General features: G+C 40.4%; 1 protein-coding gene across 1 annotated transcript in view; it reads right to left on the reverse strand.

The window, feature by feature from the left end:
* Positions 1 to 24,745, reverse strand: part of GRPR (gastrin releasing peptide receptor) — a 37,121-nt gene that overhangs the window by 1,621 nt on the left and 10,755 nt on the right. The window contains exon 2 of the mRNA XM_005701060.2: positions 487 to 838. Coding sequence (XP_005701117.1) covers positions 487 to 838 — 352 coding nt within the window. The remainder of the gene's footprint in view (positions 1 to 486; positions 839 to 24,745) is intronic.

The raw sequence follows: 24,745 nt of genomic DNA on the forward strand, positions 1-24,745 counted from the left end.
AAACCTGGATTTGAACTCAAATCAATGTGAACCCATCTTAATCAAACTACTTCTTTTTCTTCAACCAGCCTCATTTTCCAGCCCTTTCTGCCTTATCACATATGGTGACCCTCTTCCTACCCAAAGAATGCAACTGGAGTTTAAAGCAGGCACATCCCTCTGAGACACTACATTTTATCTTTTAAAAAACACTAACATGTTTTTCAGATTTTTCTCAGAAACAAACCCATACTCCAAAGCTTTCAGGTTCTCAGCACCTCACTAAACCTAGCCTTAAGTAAAAGAATAAGATTCTAAGGGACATCTGAATGCTGAGTCTTCGGCAGCTAGGAGTCTCTGTTTACCATCTGGCCACAGATCACTCACCTCTTCTACTGCAGAATCAGGCAGCAGGACCACCTAAATATGGAACTTGTCAGTGGAGTCCTACATATATGCAAGGGATTGAATCCACAAGGAGGAAATGAATTACTCCTAAGCACCCACCTGCTTCTTGACATGTATATTCCCTTCCACGGGGAGATTGTAGGCACTCTGGATCAGATTTCTGGCGATGAAATAGTAGTAAACAGAGATGATCGACAGTGGGATGATGTAGAAGACCAGGAAGGAAGCCATGGAGTGGATTTTGGGGTGCAGCTCATTAGAGTGTGGGTATGGGGCACAGCTAATGAAGGTCTGGTTGGTGCTTTCCTCATGGAAGGGATGTAGGTCAGAAAACACGGCCTCTGGGATGGCCAGCAGCATGGAGACAATCCAGATCAGTGCAGCTTTGAGGCAGATTTTCAGCAGGGCATGGGAGGCCTGGATATCCATTGGCCGCACGATGGCTTTGTACCTGGGTCAGGAAAGAGGGACGTTGCTTAATATTATTACCAACCGGAAGCCAGGGTCTGGACTAGGGCAAGGCCAGGGAGGCCCCTAAGGTGCAATACTTTAAGAAAGGTCATCCAAAGGCTGACTTTGAACTCATAGTGAGTGCCTCCTTAAATGCTGCCCCCCAAGCTCGTTGCTCACCTCATCCTAGCCCGGCTCTGAAGGATGTCCCCCTCTCCCCATTCTCTCTTGATATTAAGAATACTTCTCAGAAAAGCTGAGGCTTCTTTTATTTTCTTAAATCACAGAAATGAATAACAAAGCATGTTTAACAAAGGACACTGGAACAAGAAGGTTGGTTGTTTTTTGGGTTTTTTTGGCAAAGCCTTCATTTTGAGTATTTAAATGCAGTTTAGGAAACTTTAGTCACTGAGTATTTACAGACACCTCTTTTCTTTCTCAAAGGTTGAAGAACAAATAGTTCGCTGAAAAAGTTATACACAGACGCATCACTGTAATTATCAAACTAATCTTTCCCCTGCCCTCCTACTCTCTTTCAGCCTCATCTTCTCTTGCAGTATTCAGGTTGAGCTCTGGGAAGCAGACACTGAGATGAAGTCAGGAGGACAAGGAGTTTATTGTTGATGAACACGTGTGGGGAAAGGGGAGGAGGCAGGACTGGGCAAAGGGAGCTGTCAGACCCTGAGGCAGACCTGACAATGTGTACATGAGCCAAAGTGACCAACCATCCAAGTTTCCCTGGACATTTCCCAGTTTTAGCACTGGAAGTCCTACATCCTGGGAAATTTCTCAGTCCCAGTAACTGTGACAGCTGGTCACCCTGCACCAGCCCAATGGAAAGCTCAGGAGCAAGGATTGCCCAGTGGGGGAGTCCTATCTCAGTGGAAATGGCCAAGCCCTTGTAGCACTACCTTGCTTGGCTACTGGCTGGGACCACCCAAAAAGTGGGTGATCTCAATTGCTACCTGGTTCTATCACTGGGCAGGAACTGCCCAAGAAGAGCATGACCATAGCTTGAAAGCTGAAGTGGACCCGGAAGGAGCTGACATCTGGAGGTTGCCAGCTACCCATACAACACCTACCACAGTGAGCCCCACACCTATTTTGGGTCCACTTGTTTGAGAACCCACTAAAAGATGAGCCTCTGGTGGGCAAAGACTGGGTCTTTATCTATCTTGGTATCCATCAAGATCTGCACACACTGTACAAACATTTGTTCTACTGCACATGAGCTGCTATAGTGTAGACATTGCCATGAGCTGCTGCTGCTACTGTTAAGTCGCTTCAGTCGTGTCCGACTCTGTGCGACCCCATAGACAGCAGCCCACCAGGCTCCCCAGTCCCTGGGATTCTCCAGGCAAGAACACTGGAGTGGGTTGCCATTTCCTTCTCCAATACATGAAAGCGAAAAGTGAAAGTGAAGTCGCTCAGTCATGTCCGACTGTTAGTGACCCCATGGACTGCAGCCCACCAGGCTCCTCCATCCATGGGATTTTCCAGGCAAGAGTACTGGAGTAGGGTGCCATTGCCTTCTCCGATTACATGAGTTGGAACCATCTAAATGTGAGTGTTCAACGCTAAAAATGCTGTGTTAACACCAGGTTCTGCCTCTGATATTCTTTTGTATCATGGCCTTCAGTGAGAGAGGTACAGTTATCTCCACTTGTTTCCAAGTTGACTAAACCTCCACTGAGTTGCCATCCTTGGCTGCATCCTGACCGCTCACTCACTTTCTGCCTCCCTCCAGGGAAGGGGGTGTGAGTTTGAGAAAAGGAACCTGCCACTGGGCTCAGAGAGGCCTGTGCTTATTTAGGTGTCCTTGACTAGGTGAATGGCACCTCTAATACAGGCAGTCAGTGTCTGCAAGTCCATTATTGCTGTGGACCTAGGTCACAGTCTCCAAACAGCTGTATCAGATGGAGAAGCAATTATTTTTTATCATCATCTATCTCATTTTTATATCTAGTTCTCTGTTCCCACTTCAGGTAGGGAAGCAGAGGAGACTATTTATCAGATATCCCCAACACTCCAGAACAACACTATTGTCCTGCTTCAGTATACCTGTGAGTGATTTTCCATCCATAACTTGCATTACTGCACTTAAAACAATTAAAAAAAATAAACATTTCAAAAGGAGGTTCTACTGTCCTGTGGTGCTTTCTCTAGTCACTAATAATTTCAAACATTTTAATTTCTAGTTTAGAATGGAGGAAAGGAATTGATATTTTTAATGACAGATATGTGAACATCCTCAGCCAAAGATGTATATAATTAAAGATATCTTAGATAAATCAATTAGGGATAAATGGGCAGTCACAAGTACCATTAACTCTCCAAGGGAAGGTGATCCCCTCGTGCATGAAGCAGAAGCCAAAGGGAATGGCTTCCCTCCTTCTCTCTTGGGAATCTTGTATTCCTAAGTGCAAAATGCCATGAGACATTGAGCCACTATTTCAAATTCACAAGACAGCAAAAAAGACACAGATGTGTATAACGGACTTTTGGACTCAGAGGGAGAGGGAGAGGGAGAGGGTGGGATGATGTGGGAGAATGGCATTGAAACATGTATACTATCATATAAGAATCGAATCGCCAGTCTATGTCTGACGCAGGATACAGCATGCTTGGGGCTGGTGCACAGTGATGACCCAGAGAGATGTTATGGGGAGGGAGGTGGGAGGGGGGTTCATGTTTGGCAACGCATGTACACTCGTGGTGGATTCATGTCAATGTATGGCAAAACCAATACAGTATTGTAAATTAAAATAAAGTAAAAATATATATATATATAAGATAGTATAAAACACTTCTTGATTACTTTGTCGGAAAAATAATTTGAATCTAAATCTAAATTAGCCTCTGGATCTATGTACCAGTTTTCAAGAAATGTGGAGATAGAAGAACCAGCTAGATAATGCAGTCAGCCAAATCCTAAAACAGAAAATTCTACAGGAATAATGACCCCATTTTTTTTCAACAAATATATGGCATAACAAAGCAGAGAGAATGGTTACAGACTGACTGATATCAGTAGTGCAATGTGTAGACCCTTATGCATTATTTAAAATTTAGTTTATTTTTCGGCCATGCTGTGCAGCGTGCAGGATATTAGTTCCCTGACCAGGGATCAAACCCAGGCCCCTGGCAGTGAGAACGAGAAGTCCTAACTACTGGACAACCAGGGAAATCCCTTCTTTTGGATTCTGATCCAAATCAAACAACCATAAAAAGATATTTTTGAGCCTACTGAAGAAAATCAAATACAGATTTAGTACTGGTGATACCAAGGAATTATTTTTAATGTAATGGGTTTAATAGTGGTATTGTGATTCTGTGTTTTAAAAAATACTTTATTAAAAACACACCCTAAAATATTTACCAATGAAATAATATATCTATCTAGGGCTTGCTTTAAAATATTCAGATATATTCATATATCATTTGTATTATTTAAAAATAAGTAAAAATGCATTGCAAAAAATTTTGTCATGGAATATTAATAAAATTTCAGAGAAACTGAGGAAATCCCATTCACTAAGCTCTTGCCTTATGCCAGGCAGAGAATAGCATCTAAATGATCTCACTTACGTTTTAACAGGTAGGTGCTATTATCTCCACTCTACAGTGACAAACTGAATGAAATGCAGATGGTTTCAGAAGTGGTGAGGTCAATATTCAATTTAAACCAAGTCTGTTCAGGATACTACAGCTTTTTCAGAAGAATGCTCTGGGTAAATTCTTCCTAGAGATAAACAGATCAGCCATTTCACAAATGTGTATGGAACATACCAAATATTCCCTGGAAGTCGAATGGTTCTGTAGAGCATGGAACATATCAGTCTATATCTTCTGGTTTAGACTGCTCTGGCTGGAGCTCCCAGTGAAGGGAGATCCCCAAGGGGTGGTTCTTGTTTAAGAGTGATGGTCGGTTGGACTAGGGTGGATACTCAATATTGTAAACCAGAAAATAAACTGCCTGGCCAGCTACCAGAGAGTCTCTCTTTGCCTTAAGCATTTAAACTGAAAAATTGAGAGGATGTAATCAGTCATTGATGCTACAAAGAAAAGGTTATGATGTCAAAGAAGCAATCAGGGCAAGATGAATAACTAAAGTAGGCAGAATGAGAGAAAGAGAACGAAGGAAACATAAAAGAAGATGAGATGATGTGGCCCTGAGTCCTACAGAGGGTCCTTGGTTTCTGGCCCATGAACTACTTTTGAATGTGCAAGAGATATCCTGTTATAATCTTATAATTCTCCTGTTCCCTTTTCACTTGAGTTGGTTTAAGTGGCCACCATTCACTATCAACAAAAGAGCCTTATCTAGAACAATTAGACATGCTGGTCATTTAAAGCTATCATCAGATTTTATTTCCAGGATCATTTTGCATAAATTATCTCCTGCTTGCTGTCCTCTGAAAGAATGAGCTGTCAACTTTCGATTGTTCTCAAGACACAGACCAGTTCCTAAATCCACCATTACTTTCTTGCCTCCTTTCTTCATGCTCCATCCCAGAGGCTCCATTCATCTTAAGGCGATCTTTTCAAATTTCAGCTTATAAGTACCATCTTACAGCTTTTGCTGACCAATCAAGACATCGATGATTCCCTTTCCTTCTCCTAACCTGTCTGATTTTACTCTTCTCATTTTATGCTTCCTCTGCATTACCTTCAGTTGCTTCTGGCTTTCTAAGGGCATGTCTTTTCCACATGATTTTCTCATAAGTTCCTGAGGTCAAAAGTTTATATCTTCTCCTCTTCTTGTCTTCTGTATCATTGAAAATGCCCCAGGTCCCCTCTTCTGCATACCACTTATTTCAAAGTAGAGGCTCAGCAAAGACTTGCTAATCAATTAAGATTAATGATAGGTGACTCGCAGATATGTCTTTTATTTTCAACTTCACATAAGTGACAACAGATTCATTTTCGCACACCTAGTAAGAATCATTCTTCCACAGACTGACCAATTCACTCCTCTGATAAGAGGGGGCTGAAAGTGCTTCCCACTTCTGAAAATATCTGCACTTTGTTTTTCTTATGCAAACACTGGGAAGGTAAAAAATGTCCTCTGTGCCAGATTATTGTGTCAAAGGGGTTCTTGGCAAGTGGAAGTAGCGGGCTCCCACACCCATGGTTGGAAACTTTTGCCCACAGAAATGTATGTCTTTTATTCAAACACGGGCAGTTTGTTTATGTTTAAGGATCCAGCAATTCAGCCCTTATGTATTCATAATTACCTACCAAGGTCTGTAGGAATTGTTGAACGACAATATTTTAAAACCTCCATTACAATCCTAATGCACGCTATCTGGAGAGGGCAGAGGTGAAGAGAAAACAAAATGAACTAAAAGGTCTCTAGGGTAACTGACATAGTGTCGGCATTTAAATTAGAATCCTAATACCTAATAAGATTTGACAAGACTATTAAACCTTGGCTTTATTTTCTTAATGTGAGGCAATTATTAGCTGGTTGGTAAAATGACTATAATCCAGAGCAACAGAGTTGTACCTCCGTTGAGCTATTACTCTGCAAATGCAGAGCTTGCTGCTCCTTGGTGCCCATCCAACCGTTATCTTTAAGTATGTAACAGATTACAGTCATCCTTTTCTCTTCTTCTCCCTGGACCAAAAAACTCCAGTGCTTCTTTTCACTCGTTCTTAATATATTTCAGTTTCCTCAGGGCTCTACTGTGAATTGGGGAGCAGAGACCGAGTTCCTAATGGTGATTCTAGCCACTAGTTTTATGATCTCAGACAAATCACACTCTTGAAACCTCAGTATTCTCATCCCTGGATCGGGAAGATCCCTTGGAGAAGGAAACGGCAATCCATTCCAGTATTCTTGCCTAGCCAATTCCATGGACAGAGGACCCTGGGGGGCTACAGTCCATGGGGTCGCAAAGAGGTGGACATGACTGAGCGAATATACTTTCACTTTCACTATTCTCATCCCTGAATAGGATGTAACTCCTACAACCTCCAATGTAATAACTGATTTAGGCAAAAATGATAAAACCACTGAGGGAGAGGTTTTAGGAGGACAAGATACTCACATAGTCTCAAAGAGCTCCCCACACATTACTACTTAATTACAAAGGGAAAATGTACCTTTATGTAGGGCAGGTCTGGGGGTCACTCCTCTAATCAAGTGGTCAAACCACTTGACCACTTGATAAGACTAGACTCCACTTGATAAGACTAGATAAGGTAAGACTCTGTTGCTCTGGATTATAGTCATTATAGGGTGAACTCCATTAGGTGGAACAGGCATAAGTCTGGGGCCCATGATATTTTTAGAGGCTCAAGAGAATATCTTAATTTCTTTTACAATCAGAAGAAAAAATTTAATATAATCTACCTTGGATTATGGTTATCTTTGTGCCAATACAACTATAAAATAAAAATTTTTATGCTTTTTATGGAGAAAGGATCCCATGAAGGTAAAAATGCAAAGGGCCCAGGAAATTCATAATGTGGCCCTGATCAAACTTACTGTCACCAACAGTGGGTCAATCTGCGATTCTGTGCCTCCTGATACAATGCAACGGGAAGGACATGGCATTGCCTACACTTGTTCTTGCCTCCAATTTTTAACCTGAATCTACCATGAAGAAACAATCAGACAAATCCAATTCTGGCACATTCTACTAGATAACTAGCTTGGATTCACCAAAACAGTCAACGTTATTGTTTTAGAAGAATGTGGGGGAGCTACTATTCTACCTTAAAAGGAGGTGAAAGAGATATAACAAGTAATGTTTTTCCACAACATATAGAATACATATGTATAAACTTCTTCAGGAGTTGGTGATGGACAGGGAAGCTTGGTGTGCTGCTGTCCATGGGGTTGCAAAGAGTCGGACATGACTGAGCGACTGAACTGAACTGAAGGAATTATTGTTAATTTCACTGGGTATGATAACAGCACTGAGGTTATATAGAAGAGTGTCCTTGTTCTTAGGAAATATACAACCATACTTAGCAGTGAAAGGTCAGAATGTTTGTACCTTACTTTCTAGAGTTCAGCAAAGTAAAACAAAACAAACAAACAAAATATATATAGTAGATATATATTATTATTATATACTTTACATATATATATATGCTACAAAGAGCAAGAATGAAATCTAGGAAATGTTCATTGTGGAATGTGGGTAGGTATTATACAGGAATTCATAAACAGCTTGGGGAGAAAACTTACATTAAAATGTAGAGTTTTTAAAAGATGAGCTAAGAGTAAAGTAGCAATCTTAAAATATTGTGTTATATATTTTATTAATAGTCCTTTTGTCATTGGAAAGACTTTATTATAATTTTAATGTAATTGATGCATCATATCTAATTAGAGTCTCCACCAGGAATGAAGGAAGCATCTACTCTGTTATGTTCATATTGTTCTCTTGGACTTGCGGTTTTAGTATCATCTACAATCTATTGGATTTTATTTTGCTCTGCTTTGTTTTGGCAGTATTATTTTTAAGCTACATGCTCATTTAGGGAGGTTAATTAAAACTAGGTCATGCACAAGCAGATGTCAGTCTGCCGTTCCTCACCATTATCTGCAAAGTGCCGGGAAGAGTCACGTTGCTGTAGAGACTTGTACACAGTGGCACCCACTCCTGCTGCCTCAGCTGCACATGACAAGGGATCCTCTGATGTGAATTCAGTGACAGGGTGAGCTATTAACTTTTAATTCATCCTTATTTTTAAATAAAAATAAGAGTAGAAGTGAACTCCACTGCGGGGTCCAATGTCCCCAAACACACTTTCCAGAAGCTTTAGCTAAGGTTTCAGGAGATTTTCTAAGGTCCTAATAAGCTAAGATTTTCTAAGTCTGCAGTGAAGACTATCTTGTCTCTGGAGGAAGTGAGCTTTAAACTCAGACCAAGACAGAGGATCAAGATCCATGCAACAAAGTGTAATCACAATTTTTCTTTTTCTCATTTTCTTCCCAGAGACCAAGACACAGATCGTGGATCCACGCAGGACCACCTCTGAGTAAAATCCTGAAGTTACTTCTCTGTGAATCAAAATTTCCCCTCTACTGTGTTCACCCACTGTAGAAGGCCACTGTCTGCCTGACATTAAGCCCTGCTTTGAGGAAGGGAGTGTACATCAGTCATTTGCTCTTTAGTATGGGCTGAAGTCAGTGAGATCACCTCCCTGCATGTAGAGTTCTACCTCTGATTATGGAAGGAAAGCTCTGTTTCCCAATAAAGGTATTTTTGTTTATTCCTCCAGCAGATGGAAGAGATATCTGGGGTGCAAGGGCTGTAGGTAGTTAGACTTCTACATATTCACTTCCTTCAAAGGCTTACTCTGCAACTACCACGTGGGGATTTCTTTCTAGTAAGACTGCAGAGGAACAAGACCATTTTGTACCTGGTTTTCAGTTAGATCAATTATGTTAAAAACAATAATAATAGCTAAAATTTATTAGAGATTTCCTATGGATCAGGTAACTATGCTACGAGTTTTGTTTAAAATGTTGCTTTTTATCTTCACAGCAGTTCTATGTGGCAGGTACTAACATTATTGCTCTTTTACAGATGAGAGAACTGACATGAAGTAAGTTTTCCAAGGCTATCAGTGCTAAGCATTGGATACAAGATTGGAGCCCATGCCTGTCCCCTAAGCCTCTACCACCAGGCCCTACTGCTTCCTATAATGATGGTCCTGTGATTAACCACACAACGTGGGCTTTCAAGTGTGGGAAAGGAAAAATCATCTTCCCTCTACCCTTCTAGGTTTTTGACTAAGAACCTCGTAATAAAAGACAGCTTAACAAGACAAAAACAAACAAGTTTAACAATATGTATACCTCTTTGGGGGCTTCCCAGGTGCCGCAGTGGTAAAGAATCTGACTGCCAGTGTAGCAGATGCAAGAGACACGGGTTCGATCCCTGGGTCGGGAAGATCCCCTGGAGGAGGAAATGGCAACCCACTCCAGTATTCTTGCCTAGGAAATGCCATGGACAAAGGAGCCTGGTGGGCTACTGTCTATGAGGTTGCAAAGATTCGGGCATGACTGAGCAACTAAGCATGCATATCTCCTTGACAACATGGCAGAGACCCAAGAAAACTGAGTAACTCCCTGAAAAGGCCCAAGCGATCGCCTTAAATACCATCTCCACCTAAAGACAAAAAGATGTGGATAGGGGAGCCAGTTATAGGAGGTTATCAGGCAGAGCACAGTAAATAAGAATAAACTCATTATACAGATTTAAATCCATACCTTCTACATTGATAAGTTTCTACAGATTCAGAGTCATCCTCTTTTTCCTGGTACCAAGAGAAAGATCCCCTTAGAATGGAGATTTCCCTCATAAATGTAAATATCTTCTATAACAGGGTAACTTCTACTCAGTTTTTTAGAGCTTCTCCTATATGTGCTATTTCTTAAAAAAAAAAAAAGTCTAAAATTATTTTTATGCCAATGAGGCACATTTGGGGGCAAATTTTGCTCCCCTTCACTGGTACTGGAAATAAGGAAGAAAGGATCAGGGTGTCTGTTCCCTGCCTGCTGTAGCCATGGGGAAAATAGTGTCTTTCTAGACAGACACAAATTTCTTATTCTTCCTCTTCAAGTTGGCTATACCTAATTGCCCGCATTTTCACCCTTATATGTATACCCTGACGTTCTCCACGGCCTGAGGCCAGAGTGAGGCCTGGACTCTTCATATATTGAGAGTCCTCAGGGCCTAAAGAGGCCATCCTAGTGAGATACTGGAGCAGAGGTGAAAAGGCATCAGGGAAACACTAAAAACCAAAGGCTGGAAGGAGGCTACAGAAAGAGCCACGGACATGGGAAGGTTTCAGAAGTGCAGGGTTCTGAGGGATGTAGAAGCTGAGGTATAAAATTGGAAGAGAGACGCAAGTGACTGTTGGATATCTGATGGTGTTTTGGCAGAAAGAGTTGAGCAACTATAGACCTCTGGGCCCAAAAACAAGTTTCAGCGGGATGATCTAATTCCAAAGCTAGGTGCTAATCCTGTAAGGGAGCCCATCGGAAGGGGTATAAACAGGATGAAACATTACAGTTGCCAGTGGGTATGTTTAAAATGACAAAGGAAAGCAGTAACCCAGTTAAATTTCAGTAAGTTTGCAAACATCCTGGCACAAGTTGTTCGAAGGCCATTCCTCAAAAATGTTATGGAGAGAGGAACATATATTTATAACTTGTAAGACTTTTTCCAGCAATTTATGAGCCAAAAAGTTTGAAGAACATTTATAAGTCCCATCTGTAAATTATTCTTAGACATGGCCTGCATTTACTCTACTGTGTGGCATAGAAGATACACAGAGAATTCAGAAAAAAAAATCACCCATGCTCTATGGTAGAGGGTATAATAGGCTCTGGGTCATAAATTACCTGTATAAATTGTCATTCATCCCCAAACAGACCCTGGGACAAGGATTTGGGTTCATGTCGTTTATTTGGGAGGGGGTCCCTGGTAGCATGGGGACGGGGTGGGGAAGTGGCACAGGGAGGGGATGAAAGGCAATGAAGGCACTGAAGGCAACTGAATCACAGGCCAGCTGGGGACCCCCTGAGAGACTATGGTGAGCACATTCCAGAACTTGCCACCAAGGTGTGAGGAGGTTGGGGTGTTTACCCCTCGACTCCTGTCCATCTTTGGTAGAGAACTGTCCTGCAATATTAATTTGGGGACACTCTGGCCTGCCCTAAATCTTACCTTGGACAGGATCACCCTCTGTCAGAGAAACACAGGAAGCCCAGATCTGTAAGTGACCTCCAGGGACCACTAACAGCATTTACTATGTTAATTCTTCCCCTGATCCAGTCAAATCAAATATATATACAAAAAATGAAACAGTTTCAGTTTTTAACTATATTTCAAATTATTGAGAATAAAAATAGAATTTCTACATTTCTAAATTATCTCAATAAACACATTATCATTTTTTTTCTTCTTCAAATAAGAATCATTAAAGCTCAAAAATACCATCATGGCATATGAGTCATTGTGTATAATTACAAAAATATGAGTACTATATTTAAATAACCTTTTGTGAGAGGTTTTATACAGGGGGAAATGGTGGGCCAACTTTGTAGATTAATCTTTTAATTTTTATTCAACCCAAACTTATTAGCCCTGTGTGCCTGGTACAGATCCCAACACTTTTCAAGTGACTGTCCACTAGAACATCAATCAGTTGCAATTTCAACCACATCCTCTCAGCTCCCTTATGAACATGAATGACAATCATGCTAATGGTACACTCACTTTTTTGACTGGGAATTCTAACATTTCATAAAGAAGTCAACACATTATTTCATTTCACTCTTACAAAAATTAGAAGTCTTATGAAATATGAAAAGTAAATACCCTATCCCCTTTTAACAGATCAGAAAACGGAGGCCTATAATTTGCCCAAAGTCACACAGCTGATCATTAGAAAAATCAGGGCTCAAATTCAGACATCTCTTCAACCAAATTCAGTGCTTTTGAATTTATCCTTACTATAAATTGGGCTTCCCTGAGAGCTAAGTTGGTAAAGAATCTGCCTGCAATGCAGGAGACCCCGGTTCAATTCCTGGGTTGAGAAGATCTGCTGGAGAAGGGATAGGCTACCCACTCCAGCATTCTTGGGCTTCCCTTGTGGCTCAGCTGGTAAAGAATCCGCCTGCAATGCGGGAGACCTGGGTTTGATCCTTGGGTTGGGATGATCCCCTGGAGAAGGGAAAGGCTACCCACTCCAGGATTCTGGCCTAGATAATTCCATGGACTGTATAGTCATGGGGTCACAAAGAGTTGGACATGATTGAGCGATTTTCACTTTCACTTTACTAAATAGTGCTCTATTAAATGTAAACCTCCAAAACATAATAAATGAAAAGGAGAGAGGGAGGACAAAAGAGTTTGTAAGTTTGTCACCATGAAATTTTGGGGGTATCATAAAAACCGATTGGAAATTTGCTTTGATTCAACAAAGAAAATGTCAAGGAAGGTGGCCAAGAGGCAGTTAGCTCATTTGAACAACATTTTTCATTTAAAAATTTAATACATGTTTGTAACATGTATGAAAAATGTTGTTCAAATGAGCTAACTGCCTCTTGACCACCTTCCTTGACATTTTCTTTGTTGAATCAAAGCACATGTACACCCGTGGTGGATTCATGCCAATGTATGGCAAAACCAATACAGTATTGTAAAGTAAAATAAAGTAAAAATAAAAATTAAAAAAATAAAAATAAAAATGAAATAAAAATTTAATACAAAAGCACTAACAGCTCATTGTAGACATTTAGTCAGAGAATTCTTTAAAAAAAAAAGGAGGAAAATCATCCATAAATCTTACATGTGATGTTTTGGTATATTTCTTTCCAATTTTCCTTTGTCTTTTGTACAGAGCATACACTTTTGTATCTTTCATTAGGGTCTAATAGCCTTGAGATGCCCATGACCCCTCTAGCCAGCAGGCAGCACTTTGCAGATGCCAGCTGGCCTCTCTGGGTACCATGTCTGTTCAGCTCTGAGGAGCCCTGGGGGTCACTAGAGGACAGTGCTCCAGTCTTCACAGATCCCTCCTAGGGCTAGCTGCAGTGGAACACACCCCATCTAAATGAAGCAAAGCATCCTGACTCCTCAAGCACCAGCACTTTTAATAGTCAAAAGTGTATCTTAAGCATCTACTTTTGCACGGTCCTGTACTAGGTATAGATGGGGTGAAGAAAAGCACAAGCCCTGGACACTCAGTGACATTTTCTCTCACTCCATCTTGGAAATTAAAAAGGCTCATACACCCTGGATCACAGGACTATGAGCTTTCTAAGGGTTGGGTCTATGTCTTATTCATTTTATGCCTATTTTATTTATTTATTTTTTAAAATGTTATTTTTACTTTATTTTGCTTTACAATACTGTATTGGTTTTGCCATACATTGACACGAATCAGCCACGGGTGTACATGAATTTCCAATCCTGAACCCCCCTCCCACCTCCCACCTCCCACCCCATACCATCTCTCTGGATCATCCCCGTGCACCAGCCCCAAGCATCCTGTATCCTGTATTGAACATAGACTGGCGATTCATTCCTTACATGATAGTATACATGTTTCAATACCATTCTCCCAAATCATCCTACACTCTCCCTCTCCCACAGAGCCCAAAAGCCCATTCTAAACATCTGTGTCTCTTTTGCTGTCTCGCATACAGGGTTATCATTACCATCTTTCTAAATTCCATATATATGTGTTAGTATACTGTACTGGTGTTTTTCTTTCTGGCTTACTTCACTCTGTATAATAGGCTCCATTTTATGCCTATTTTATTTATCGAGCAAATATATAATTAAAACTTAAAATCTTGAACTGTGCACCCAATTTGTCTGGCCTGTACTGTCTTACTTTCAGATAAGGAAATGGGTTCACGATGCTCAAAATAACCCACTCCTCCACTGCCATGCTCCCAGCCAAATCTTCCTCTAAAGTTCACTTATCCCCAAACCACTCTGGAAGCCATCTTATTAGGCTTTTGCCAAGATATCTCTTATGACCCAAACACTTCCTATTTCTCTAACCATTTCAAGCCCAGAAGAATCCCTGGGGGTACTGAGGCAATGATTCTCCCTGAGTACAATTTCCCTTTGTAACAATTTTAAGGTGACTTGCTTACATGAGGCTATCATGAGAAGATCTTGGAAGAGGCAGTGCCAAGCATGATGGTAGAATATTAGGAGGAAGTAGTGAGAGGCACAGTGTATGTTTCTATCTTTACTTTCCCCCAAGGAAGGCTCTGCCCCCATGCCCACCTCCCATGTGAGCTGGAACTGACTAAGCCTGGATTTAAAACTCTCATTTTCGCCATTTAAATAACTTTTAGCATCACAGAGGACTCAGGACTTGCTGGAAAAGACACATGGCTTAAAGACGTTGGCTTGATGCTCAAGTTTTTGATGATCCAAAAGCTACTGTGTCTGACATGACGGTGTCTCATAAAGTAAAGCATCACACAGCTGTATGATCTGTCTGTATGATATCCCCTAGGAAATCTATCCTGGCTAACTGGACAAGGGTCATGGATTCCCCAAGGTCCTATTCCATTTAAATTGAAAACTCTCTATTAAATGACCACTTTGGCAAGCATGTATATGTCTCTGTATCAGGAACAGAAAACTAAAGTCAGCTGGCCAAACCTGGCTTTCTGCCTATTTCATATGGCTGACGAGCTAAGAGTGATTTTGACATTTTAAATGGTTAGAGAAAAAAAAATCAAAAGAAAAAGAATACTCCATGATGTGAAAATTACACGAAATTCCCATTTCAGTGTCCATAAATAAGGTTGTACTGAAATTCAACCATGACCATTCGCTGACATCATGTTGATGGCTGCTGCATCATAAAAGCAGAGGTGAGTGGTTGCAACAGGGCCCTGGACATCATGGTCCACAAAGCCGAAAATATCCACTACACAGCCCTTTACAGAAAGTTTCCTGGTCCCTGGCCTGTGTGCGTTGCATGTGTGATCCAGGCTCACATTTCTGTTGCTCTCTGCCTGTCCACATCAGAGCTGTTGGTTCCTTCTTTAGACGGAGGAAAGCCCATCTTCCATTACATGCAGCACTGCCTGTTAGGCTTTATTAATTTGTGATAATTAAAATGACAGACCACTAACCTCTGCCACAGTGGCAGAGGCTCAAGATGCTTAGTCAATTTATCAGCACATTTAAATACTAATTTAGTATCTCAGGCTCTCCTTGGCACTATGGATATAAAAGTCCCTGGCCACTAAGGATTTAAAATTTGCTTGAGGGAGTGAGATATATCCAGGGGAGGCTCTTGTAGAACAAGAGAATGGTACTCACAGGTATACTCCCCTTCATGGAACACTCAGAACAGATGATGTTAGGTCAGTATACAAAGTGTTGTCACCATGGTACAGACATAAGAGAACATGTTTGATTATAGTGATTATACATTTCCCCCCTATTTCTTTACTATATAACCTTTAGCTATCACCACTGGCCAATCGGTCTGAGTACAATACAAAAAAAAGTAATAAAGAAGAGAACTTTAAAGAAGTGTATCTTAGCAACACTTTGGTGCTGTCTTTCCCATGAAATTTCAGCTGTTATTAACCACTGCATAACTACATGTCAGCTCTAGCTCCTGCTTATTGGGGCTAAGAGACCTGGCCTAGTTGAAAGATCCCAGAGGCTTTGATGTTCCTATAATACTTGGCAGTGTCCACTGCTGAGGGCCTCAGTTGAGATTCCTGACTTACTCACTTTGAGGTTAGCCAGAGCTCATTTCTCTGAATCTAAGTTGCTGATTTAATATGAGGCTCTGAAGGCTGATCCCATAGGTCTGACTTGGTAGTTCTGGACTCCTCTTTAGAGAAGCTGGATTGTGGACAGCTTGGTGGGGAGCACATCAGGTCTTTAAGAGAGGGAGTATAGGATTTTCTGTTTCTGATATTAGCAACCTAGCTTGTTGCTGACCAACTCTCCAGAAATGAAAAACTAGAAAATCCCTTTGAAAACATCTGAGAAATACCAAGACAGTAAGGATCTGAGGGACCAGGGTCCTGGAGAGAAGGGAAGTGTAAAGAGATGAAGCTGTTATTCAGCATCATTTTTCAACTGACCAAATTTCAAACAGCAGCAGAGAAACTGAAAGCTAAGAAGAGCTTCTAGCAGTTTCAGGATGAAGGGGAGTAATAAATGGAGTTCAGGGCCCACTAAGGAAGAGAAGCTGAGGTAAATACCCCAGGTTTATAGTTGAGATGTCCAAAGAGGTACATCCTAGGAGTAGGGGTGAATCAGAAATGGACCAGTTCTCACAAAGATCGAAGCCCAGCCTTCAATCTGTTCAATCTTTGATTGGGTCAGACACACCGCCACCTCTACCTGCCCACAAGAAGCAAAAGCTCATCTTTTCTGGAAGATAATACCATCCAGAGCCCCAAATTATCTACACTTCTTCATATACAAAATCAGGTAGTGAAACAAAAATTGCCTTGTATACCAGAAGAGAAAACAAAATGGTCAAAAAACAAGAGGATATATAATAGAGACAGACTTATAGAGTTCCACAAGTTAGAGTTACCAAAGAGGGATCTTATAATATATTGGGATGAATTCAAAAAATTATGTGATGAGATGGAACAAAATGGAAATTCCACAACTGCAATAAACAGTAACTGAAATTAAGAATTAAATGAAAGCTTCAGAAGCAGATTAGACACAGTTGAAGAGAGAATTTGTGAACTAAAAATGGCCAGACTGAAGTACAGTGAGAAAAAAGGATGGAAAATACAGAAAATTTAATAGAAATATATAGGTGAAATGAAATTGTGTTTAAAATAGTTCCCAATCACAGAGGCCTGAGCCAAGTATGAAACTGTTTGCCTCAGTAAAACCAAAACAACCAAAAGGAGAAAAAAATCATGAAGAAGCTTTAAGTAAACCTGCAGTTATTCTAATTATATGTAGATAGCACACAGAAGGAGAGAAAAGAGAGAATATGGCAGAAACAATCTTTGAAGTTGTCATGCTGAGAACTTTCCAAATGTTACTGAAATCACTAAGTCAGAGATTTAAGAAAAAAAGCTATGAATCTCAAGAAGGAAGAATACAAAGAAAACCATACCTAAGTGCATCATAGTAATGCTGTTGAAAACCAGAGATAAAGAGAAACATCTTAAAATGAGTCAGAGAGAAATAAATCAATAATTTTAAATTATTTCTAAAATGAATGAAACTGACATCTGAATTCACAGTGGAAGTCAGGACAGTGAATGGCAACTTCTAAGTGGGAAAGATAAGAATGGCCAGCCTAGAATTTTATGCCCAGTGACAATATCCTCTTCCAATTACATTAAAAAAAGACATTTTTTGGACAAATGAAACCAGCAAGAGAGTTCCAGAAAAACATCCATTTCTGCTTTATTGACTATGCCAAAGCCTCTGACTGTGTGGATCACAATAAACTGTGGAAAATTCTGAAAGAGATGGGAATACCAGACCACCTGACCTGCCTCTTGAGAAATCTATATGCAGGTCAGGAAGCAACAGTTAGAACTGGACATGGAACAACAGCCTGGTTCCAAATCGGGAAAGGAGTACATCAAGGCTGTATATTGTCACCCTGCTTATCTAACTTACATGCAGAGTACATCATGAGAAACACTGGGCTGGAAGATGCATAAGCTGGAATCAAGTTTGCCGGGAGAAATATCAATAACCTCAGATATGCAGATGACACCACCCTTGTGGCAGAAAGTGAGGGTGAAGAGAAACTAAAAAGCCTCTTGGTGAAAGCGAAAGAGGAGAGTGAAAAAGTTGGCTTAAAGCTCAACATTCAGAAAATGAAGATCACGGCATCCGGTCCCATCACTTCTTGGCAAATAGATGGGCAAACAGTGGAAACAGTGACAGGCTTTATTTTTGGGGGCTCCAAAATCACTGCAGATGGTGATTGCAGCCATGAAATTAAAAGATGCTTACTCCTTGGAAGGAAGGTTATGACCAACCTAGATAGCATATTCAAAAGCAGAGACATTTCTTTGCCAACAAAGGTCCACCTAGTCAAGGCTATGGTTTTTCCAGTAGTCATGTAGGGATGTGAGAGTTGGACTATAAAGAAAGCTGAGTGCCAAAGAATTGATGCTTTTGAACTGTGGTGTTGGAGAAGACTCTTGAGAGTCCCTTGGATTGCAAGGAGATCCAACCAGTCCATCCTAAAGGAGATCAGTCCTGGGTGTTCATTGGAAGGACTGATGCTGAAGCTGAAACTCTAATATTTTGGCCACCTGATGTGAAGAGGTGACTCATTAGAAAAGACTCTGATGCTGGGAAAGATTGAGGGCAGGAGGAGAAGGGGATAACAGAGGATAAGATAGTTGGATGGCATCACCAACACAATGGACATGGGTTTGGGTGGACTCCGAGAGTTGGTTTTGGACAGGGAGGCCTGGTGTGCTGAGGTTCACGGGGTCACAAAGAGTCAGACACTATCGAGCTACTGAACTGAACTGAAATGAAATACTGACCGATATTCTTTGGGCAGAAGTAAAATAATCTAAGACGATGTCACAGAGATGCAGTAAGGAATGGTGAATACAGGAATAAGTCTAAAGGTAAACATGTGAGCAAATATAAAAATAATTAACATAATGTCTTATGGGTTTTAAAGTATGGAGAGAATTGAAATATAGAATAACAAGACTCCCCCCCTCCAAAGAAAAAGACAGGAGTGAATTAGAGTGAAGTTAAAGTTCCTATTACCCTTGTCTGGGAAGCAGGAAAGGTCTAATTTATAGTAAATTTAAATAATTCAAGGATACCTGTTGTAAACACAAGGGTAACCCTTAAAAGAACACTGAGTTTGTATACTTTACAAATTCATGCCAGGGGTGGGGGGAAGGATAGAATAATTTATATGTTTAATTAATTTAAAAGAAGGAAAGAAGGGAGGGAAAAGGATTATGAAACAGGTGAAACCAACAAAAACCAAATAATAAAATGGTAAATCTAAACCCAAACATATCAGCAAATTGATGTTATCAGAGTGTCTGACTTTATAGGGCAGAAATCTATAGCCAAGTTACAAATAGCAAAGACATTTCTGTTTAGTCACTCATTTTATGCATACCCACAAATACCAACATTGATGAAAGTAACTTAACATCCATAATGCAAAGACATCCATGGCAAATAGGTTAATGGGCATCATAAAATAAAGAGTATTTAAGATTACACAATGCACAAAAAAACTTGAAAAGCTTTGAAATTTTACAGCCCTTATAGGAAAGAAACTTGACAGTGGCTTTCTCTGATAATCTTAAACATTTGATAATAATCCTAAACACTTATATGACATTACCAGTAATGAGTTATGGAGCTGAAACTTTTCTAGCCTCTCATTAATAAGTCAATTTGAATCAACCATGCTAGAAGACTGAAGTATCTTTCTAATTTCTCTATAGAAAAACATATCACCCAACAGGTACCTGAAAAGATGCTCAACATTGCTAAGCATCAGGTAAATGCAAATCAAAACTGCAATGCCTGTCAGAGTGACTATCATCAAAAAGAACACAAATAACAAATGTTGGTGAGGATGTAGAGGAAAGGGAACCCTTGTACACTGTTGGTGGGAATGTAAATTGATGCAGCCACTGTGAGAACAGTATGAAGGTTTCTCGAAAAGCTAAAAACAGAACTATCATAGGACCCAGCAATTCCACTCCTGGGTATATATCCAAACAAACAAACAAACAAACAAACAAACAAAAACTAATTTTAAAAGACACACGCATCCCAATGTTCATAGTAGCTTTATTTAAAATTGCCAAGATATGGTAGTATCCCAAGTATCCATCACCAGATGGATGAATAAAGAAGATATGTTTTTCTCTGAATATATGCCCAGGAGTGGGATTGCAGGGTCATATGGTAGCTTTATTTTTAGTTTTTTAAAGAATCTTCATACTGTTCTCCATAGTGGCTAAACCAATTTACATTCCCACCAACAGGGTTCCCTTCTCTCCACAACTCTCCAGAACTTGTTGTTTGTGGATTTTTGGATCACAGCCATTCTGACTGGTGTGAGGTGATACTGCATCGTAGTTTTGACTTGCATTTCTCTAATAACTAGCGATGTTGAACAACTTTTCATGTGCCTATTGGTCATCTGTAGTCCTCTTTGAAGAAGAGGTCTTCTGCCCATTTTTTGAGTGAGTTGTTTGTTTTGATGTTTTTAAGTGTAATAAGCTGTTTGTTTCCAAGGTAAACCATTCAATATCACAGTAATCCAAGTTTATGCTCCAACCACTAATGCTGAAGAAGCTGAAGTTGATGGTTCTATGAAGACCTACAAGACCTTCTAGAACTAACACCCCAAAAGATGTCCTTTTCATTACAGGGGACTGGAATGCAAAAGTAGGATGTCAAGAAATACCTGGAATAACAGGCAAATTTGGCCTTGGAGTACAGAATAAAGCAGGGCAAAGGCTAACAGTTTTGCCAAGAGAACGTAGTGGTCATAGCAAACACCCTCTTCCAACAACACAAGAGAAGACTCTATACACGGACATCACCAGTAGGTCAATACTGAAATCAGATTGATTATATTCTTTGCAGCCAAAGATGGAGAAGCTCTATACAGTCAGCAAAAACAAGACCTGGAACTTACTGTGGCACAGATCATGAACTCCTTATTGCCAAACTCAGACTTAAATTGAAGAAAGTAGGGAAAACCACTAGACCATTCAGGTATGACCTAATCAAATCCCTTACGATTATACAGTGGAAGTGACAAATAGATTCAAGGGATTAGATCTGATAGACAGAGTGCCTGAAGAACTATGGAATGAGGTTTGGGACATTGTACAGGAGGCAGGGATCAAGACCATCCCCAAGGAAAAGAAATGCAAAAAGGCAAAATGGTTGTCTCAGGAGGCCTTACAAATAGCTGTGAATAGAAGAGACATGAAAGACAAAGGAGAAAAGGAAAGATATACCCATTTGAATGCAGAGGTCCAAAGAATAGCAAGGAGAGATAATTTTATTTTAATTTTTATTTATATTTTGGCTGCTCCACAAGGCATGTGGGATCTTAGTTCCCTGACCAGGGATTGATCCTGTGCTCCCAGCAATGGAAGTGCATATTCTTAACCACTGGACTGCCAGGGAAGTCCTGCAAGGATAGATAAGAGAGCCTTCCTCAGTAATCAGTGCAAAGAAATTGAGAAAAACAATAGAATGGGAAAGACTAGAGATCTCTTCAAGAAAATTAGAGATACCAAGGGAAAATTTCATGCAAAGATGGGCACAATAAAGGACAGAAATGGTAAGAACCTAACAGAAGCAGAAGATATTAAGAAGAGGTGGCAACAGTACACAGAAGAGCTATACAACAAAGATCTTCATGACCCAGATAATCACAATGGTGTGATCACTCACCTAGAGCCAGACATCCGAGAATCTGAAGTCAGGTGGACCTTAGGAAGTATCACTACAAACCAAGCTAGTGGAGGTGATGGAATTCCAGTTGAGCTATTTCAAATCCTAAAAGATGATGCTGTGAAAGTGCTGCACTCAATTTGCCAGCAAATTTGGAAAACTCGGCAGTGGCCACAGGACTGGAAATGGTCAGTTTTCATTCCAATCCCAAAGAAAGGCAGTGTCAAAGAATACACAAACTACCTCACAATTGCACTCATCTCACATGCTTGAGAAGTAATGCTCAAAATTCTCCAAGCCAGGCTTCAGCAGTATGTGAACCATGAACTTCCAGATGTTCAAGCTGGATTTAGAAAAGGCAGAGGAACCAGAGATCAAATTGCAAACATCAGTTGGATCATCAAAAAAGCATGAGAGTTCCAGAAAAACATCTACTTCTGCTTTATTGACTATGCCAAAGCCCTTGACTGTGTGGACCAAACAAACTGTGGAAAATTCTTCAAGAGATGGGAATACCAGACCACCTGACCTGCCTCTTGAGAAATATGTATGGAAGTCAGGAAGCAATAGTTAGAACTGGACATGGAAAAACAGACTGGTTCCAAATCGCAAAAGGAATATGTCAAGGCTGTATATTGTCACCCTGCTTATTTAACTTATATGCAGAGCACATCATGAGAAACACTGGGCTGGAGGAAGCACAAGCTGGAATCAAGATTGCTGGGAGAAATATCAATAACCTCAGATATGCAGATGACACCACCCTTATGGCAGAAAGTGAAGAACTAAAGAGCCTCTTGATGAAAGGGAAAGAGGAGAATGAAAAAGTTTGCTTAAAGCTCAACATTCAGAAAATTAAGATCATGGCATCCGGTCCCATCACTTCTCGGCAAATAGATGGGGAAACAGTGGAAACAGTGGCTGACTATTTTTCTGGGCTCCAAAATCACTGCAGATGGTGACTGCAGCCATGAAATTAAAAGACACTTACTCCTTGGAAGGAAAGTTATGACCAACCTAGATAGCATATGAAAAAGCAGAGACATTTCTTTGCCAACAAAAGTCCGTCTACTCAAAGCTGTGGTTTTTCCAGTAGTCATGTATGGATGTGAGAGTTGGACTATAAAGAAAGCTGAGTGCCAAAGAACTGATGCTTTTGAACTGTGGTGTTGGAGAAGACTCTTGAGAGTCCCTTGGACTGCATGGAGATCCAACCAGTCCATCCTAAAGGAGATCAGTCCTGAGTGTTCATTGGAAGGACTGATGCTGAAGCTGAAACTCTCATACTTTGGCCACCTGATGCAAAGAGCTGACTCATTAGAAAATACCCTGATGCTGGGAAAGATTGAGGGCAGGAGGAGAAAGGGACAACGGAGGATGAGATGGTTGGATGGCATCACCGACTCAATGGACATGAGTTTGGGTAGGCTCTGGGAGTTGGTGATGGACAGGGAGGCCTGGCGTGTTGTGGTTCATAGGGTCGCAAAGAGTCGGACACAACTGAGAGACTGAACTGAACTGAATGGGAGGAACTGATTCATTGGAAAGACCGTGATGCTGGGAAAGGTTGAGGGCAGGAGAAGAAGGGGACAACAGAGGATGAGATGACTGGATGGCATCACTGACTCTTTGGACATGAGTTTGAGTAAAGTCCAGGAGTTGGCAATGGACAGGAAGCCTGGCGTGCTGCAGTCCATGGGGTTGCAGAGAGTCAGACATGACTGAGTGACTGAAGTGAACTGAAATTTTGAAGACTAATCCCTTATCTGTCACATCATTTGCAAATATTTTGTCCCAATCTGTGGGTTGTCTTTTCATTTTATTATTTCCTTTGCTGTGCAAAAGCTTTTGAGATTAAGTAGGTCTCGTTTGTTTATGTTTGTTTTTATTTCCATTATTCTGGGAGATGGATCGAAAAATATGTTGCTGTAATTTATGTCATAGAGTGTTCTGCCTATGTTTTCCTCTAGCAGTTTTATAGTGTCTGGTCTCACATTTAGGTCTTTAATCAGTTTTGAGCTTATTTTTGTGTATGGAGTTAAGGAATGATCTAAACATGATTCAGAGAAAAACATGATCTGAAAGAATACATGTATGCCAATGTTTACGGCAGCAGTGTTTACAACAGCCAAGACACAGAAGCAACCTAAATGTCCATTGATAGAGGAATGGATAAAGAAGATGTGGTACATATACACAATAGAATATTACTCAGCCATTAAAAGGAATGAAATAATGCCATCTGCAGCAACATGGATGGACCTAGAGAGTGTCACACTGAATGAAGTAAGTCAGACAGAGAAGGAGAAATATCGTATGACATCCTTTATATGTGGAATCTAAAAAGAAATGATATAAATGAAGTTAGTTACAAAACAGAAAGAGACTGACAGACTTAGGAAATGAACTTACAGATGCTAGGAGGAAGGGACAGTTAGGGACTTTGGGAAGGTCACATACCACTGCTATATTTAAAATGGATAACCAACAAAGACCTATGGTACAGCACAGGGAACTCTGCTCAATGTTATGTACCAGGCTGGTTGGGAGAGTGCTTGAGGGAGAATAGATACATGTAGATATATGGCAGAGTCCTTTCGCTGTTCACCTGAAACTACCACCACACTGTTAATCACTTATACTCCAATACAAAATAAGAAGTTTAAGTTTTTTTAAAAAATAAGATATGGTATATGTATATATAATGGAATATTACTCAGCTATAAAAAAGTGAAAATTTGCCATTTGCATGGATAGTAGAACCTACTGGAATTCATTCATTCCTTGCTTCATGGATCCATTTATTCATGTAGTCAGCAAACACTTATCAAGCATCTACTACAGGCTAGAGACTGTCCTAGTGTCAGATAATATACTAATGAATGCCATAGCCTCCCCCGCCCCCCCTTTTGTTTTTTTTGAGCTTATATTCTAATGATAGGAGACAGAGAGTAAGCAAGTAAACCAAGAAATGA

The sequence above is a fragment of the Capra hircus genome (assembly GCF_001704415.2).
Source record: "Capra hircus breed San Clemente chromosome X unlocalized genomic scaffold, ASM170441v1, whole genome shotgun sequence".
Lineage (NCBI taxonomy): Eukaryota > Metazoa > Chordata > Mammalia > Artiodactyla > Bovidae > Capra > Capra hircus.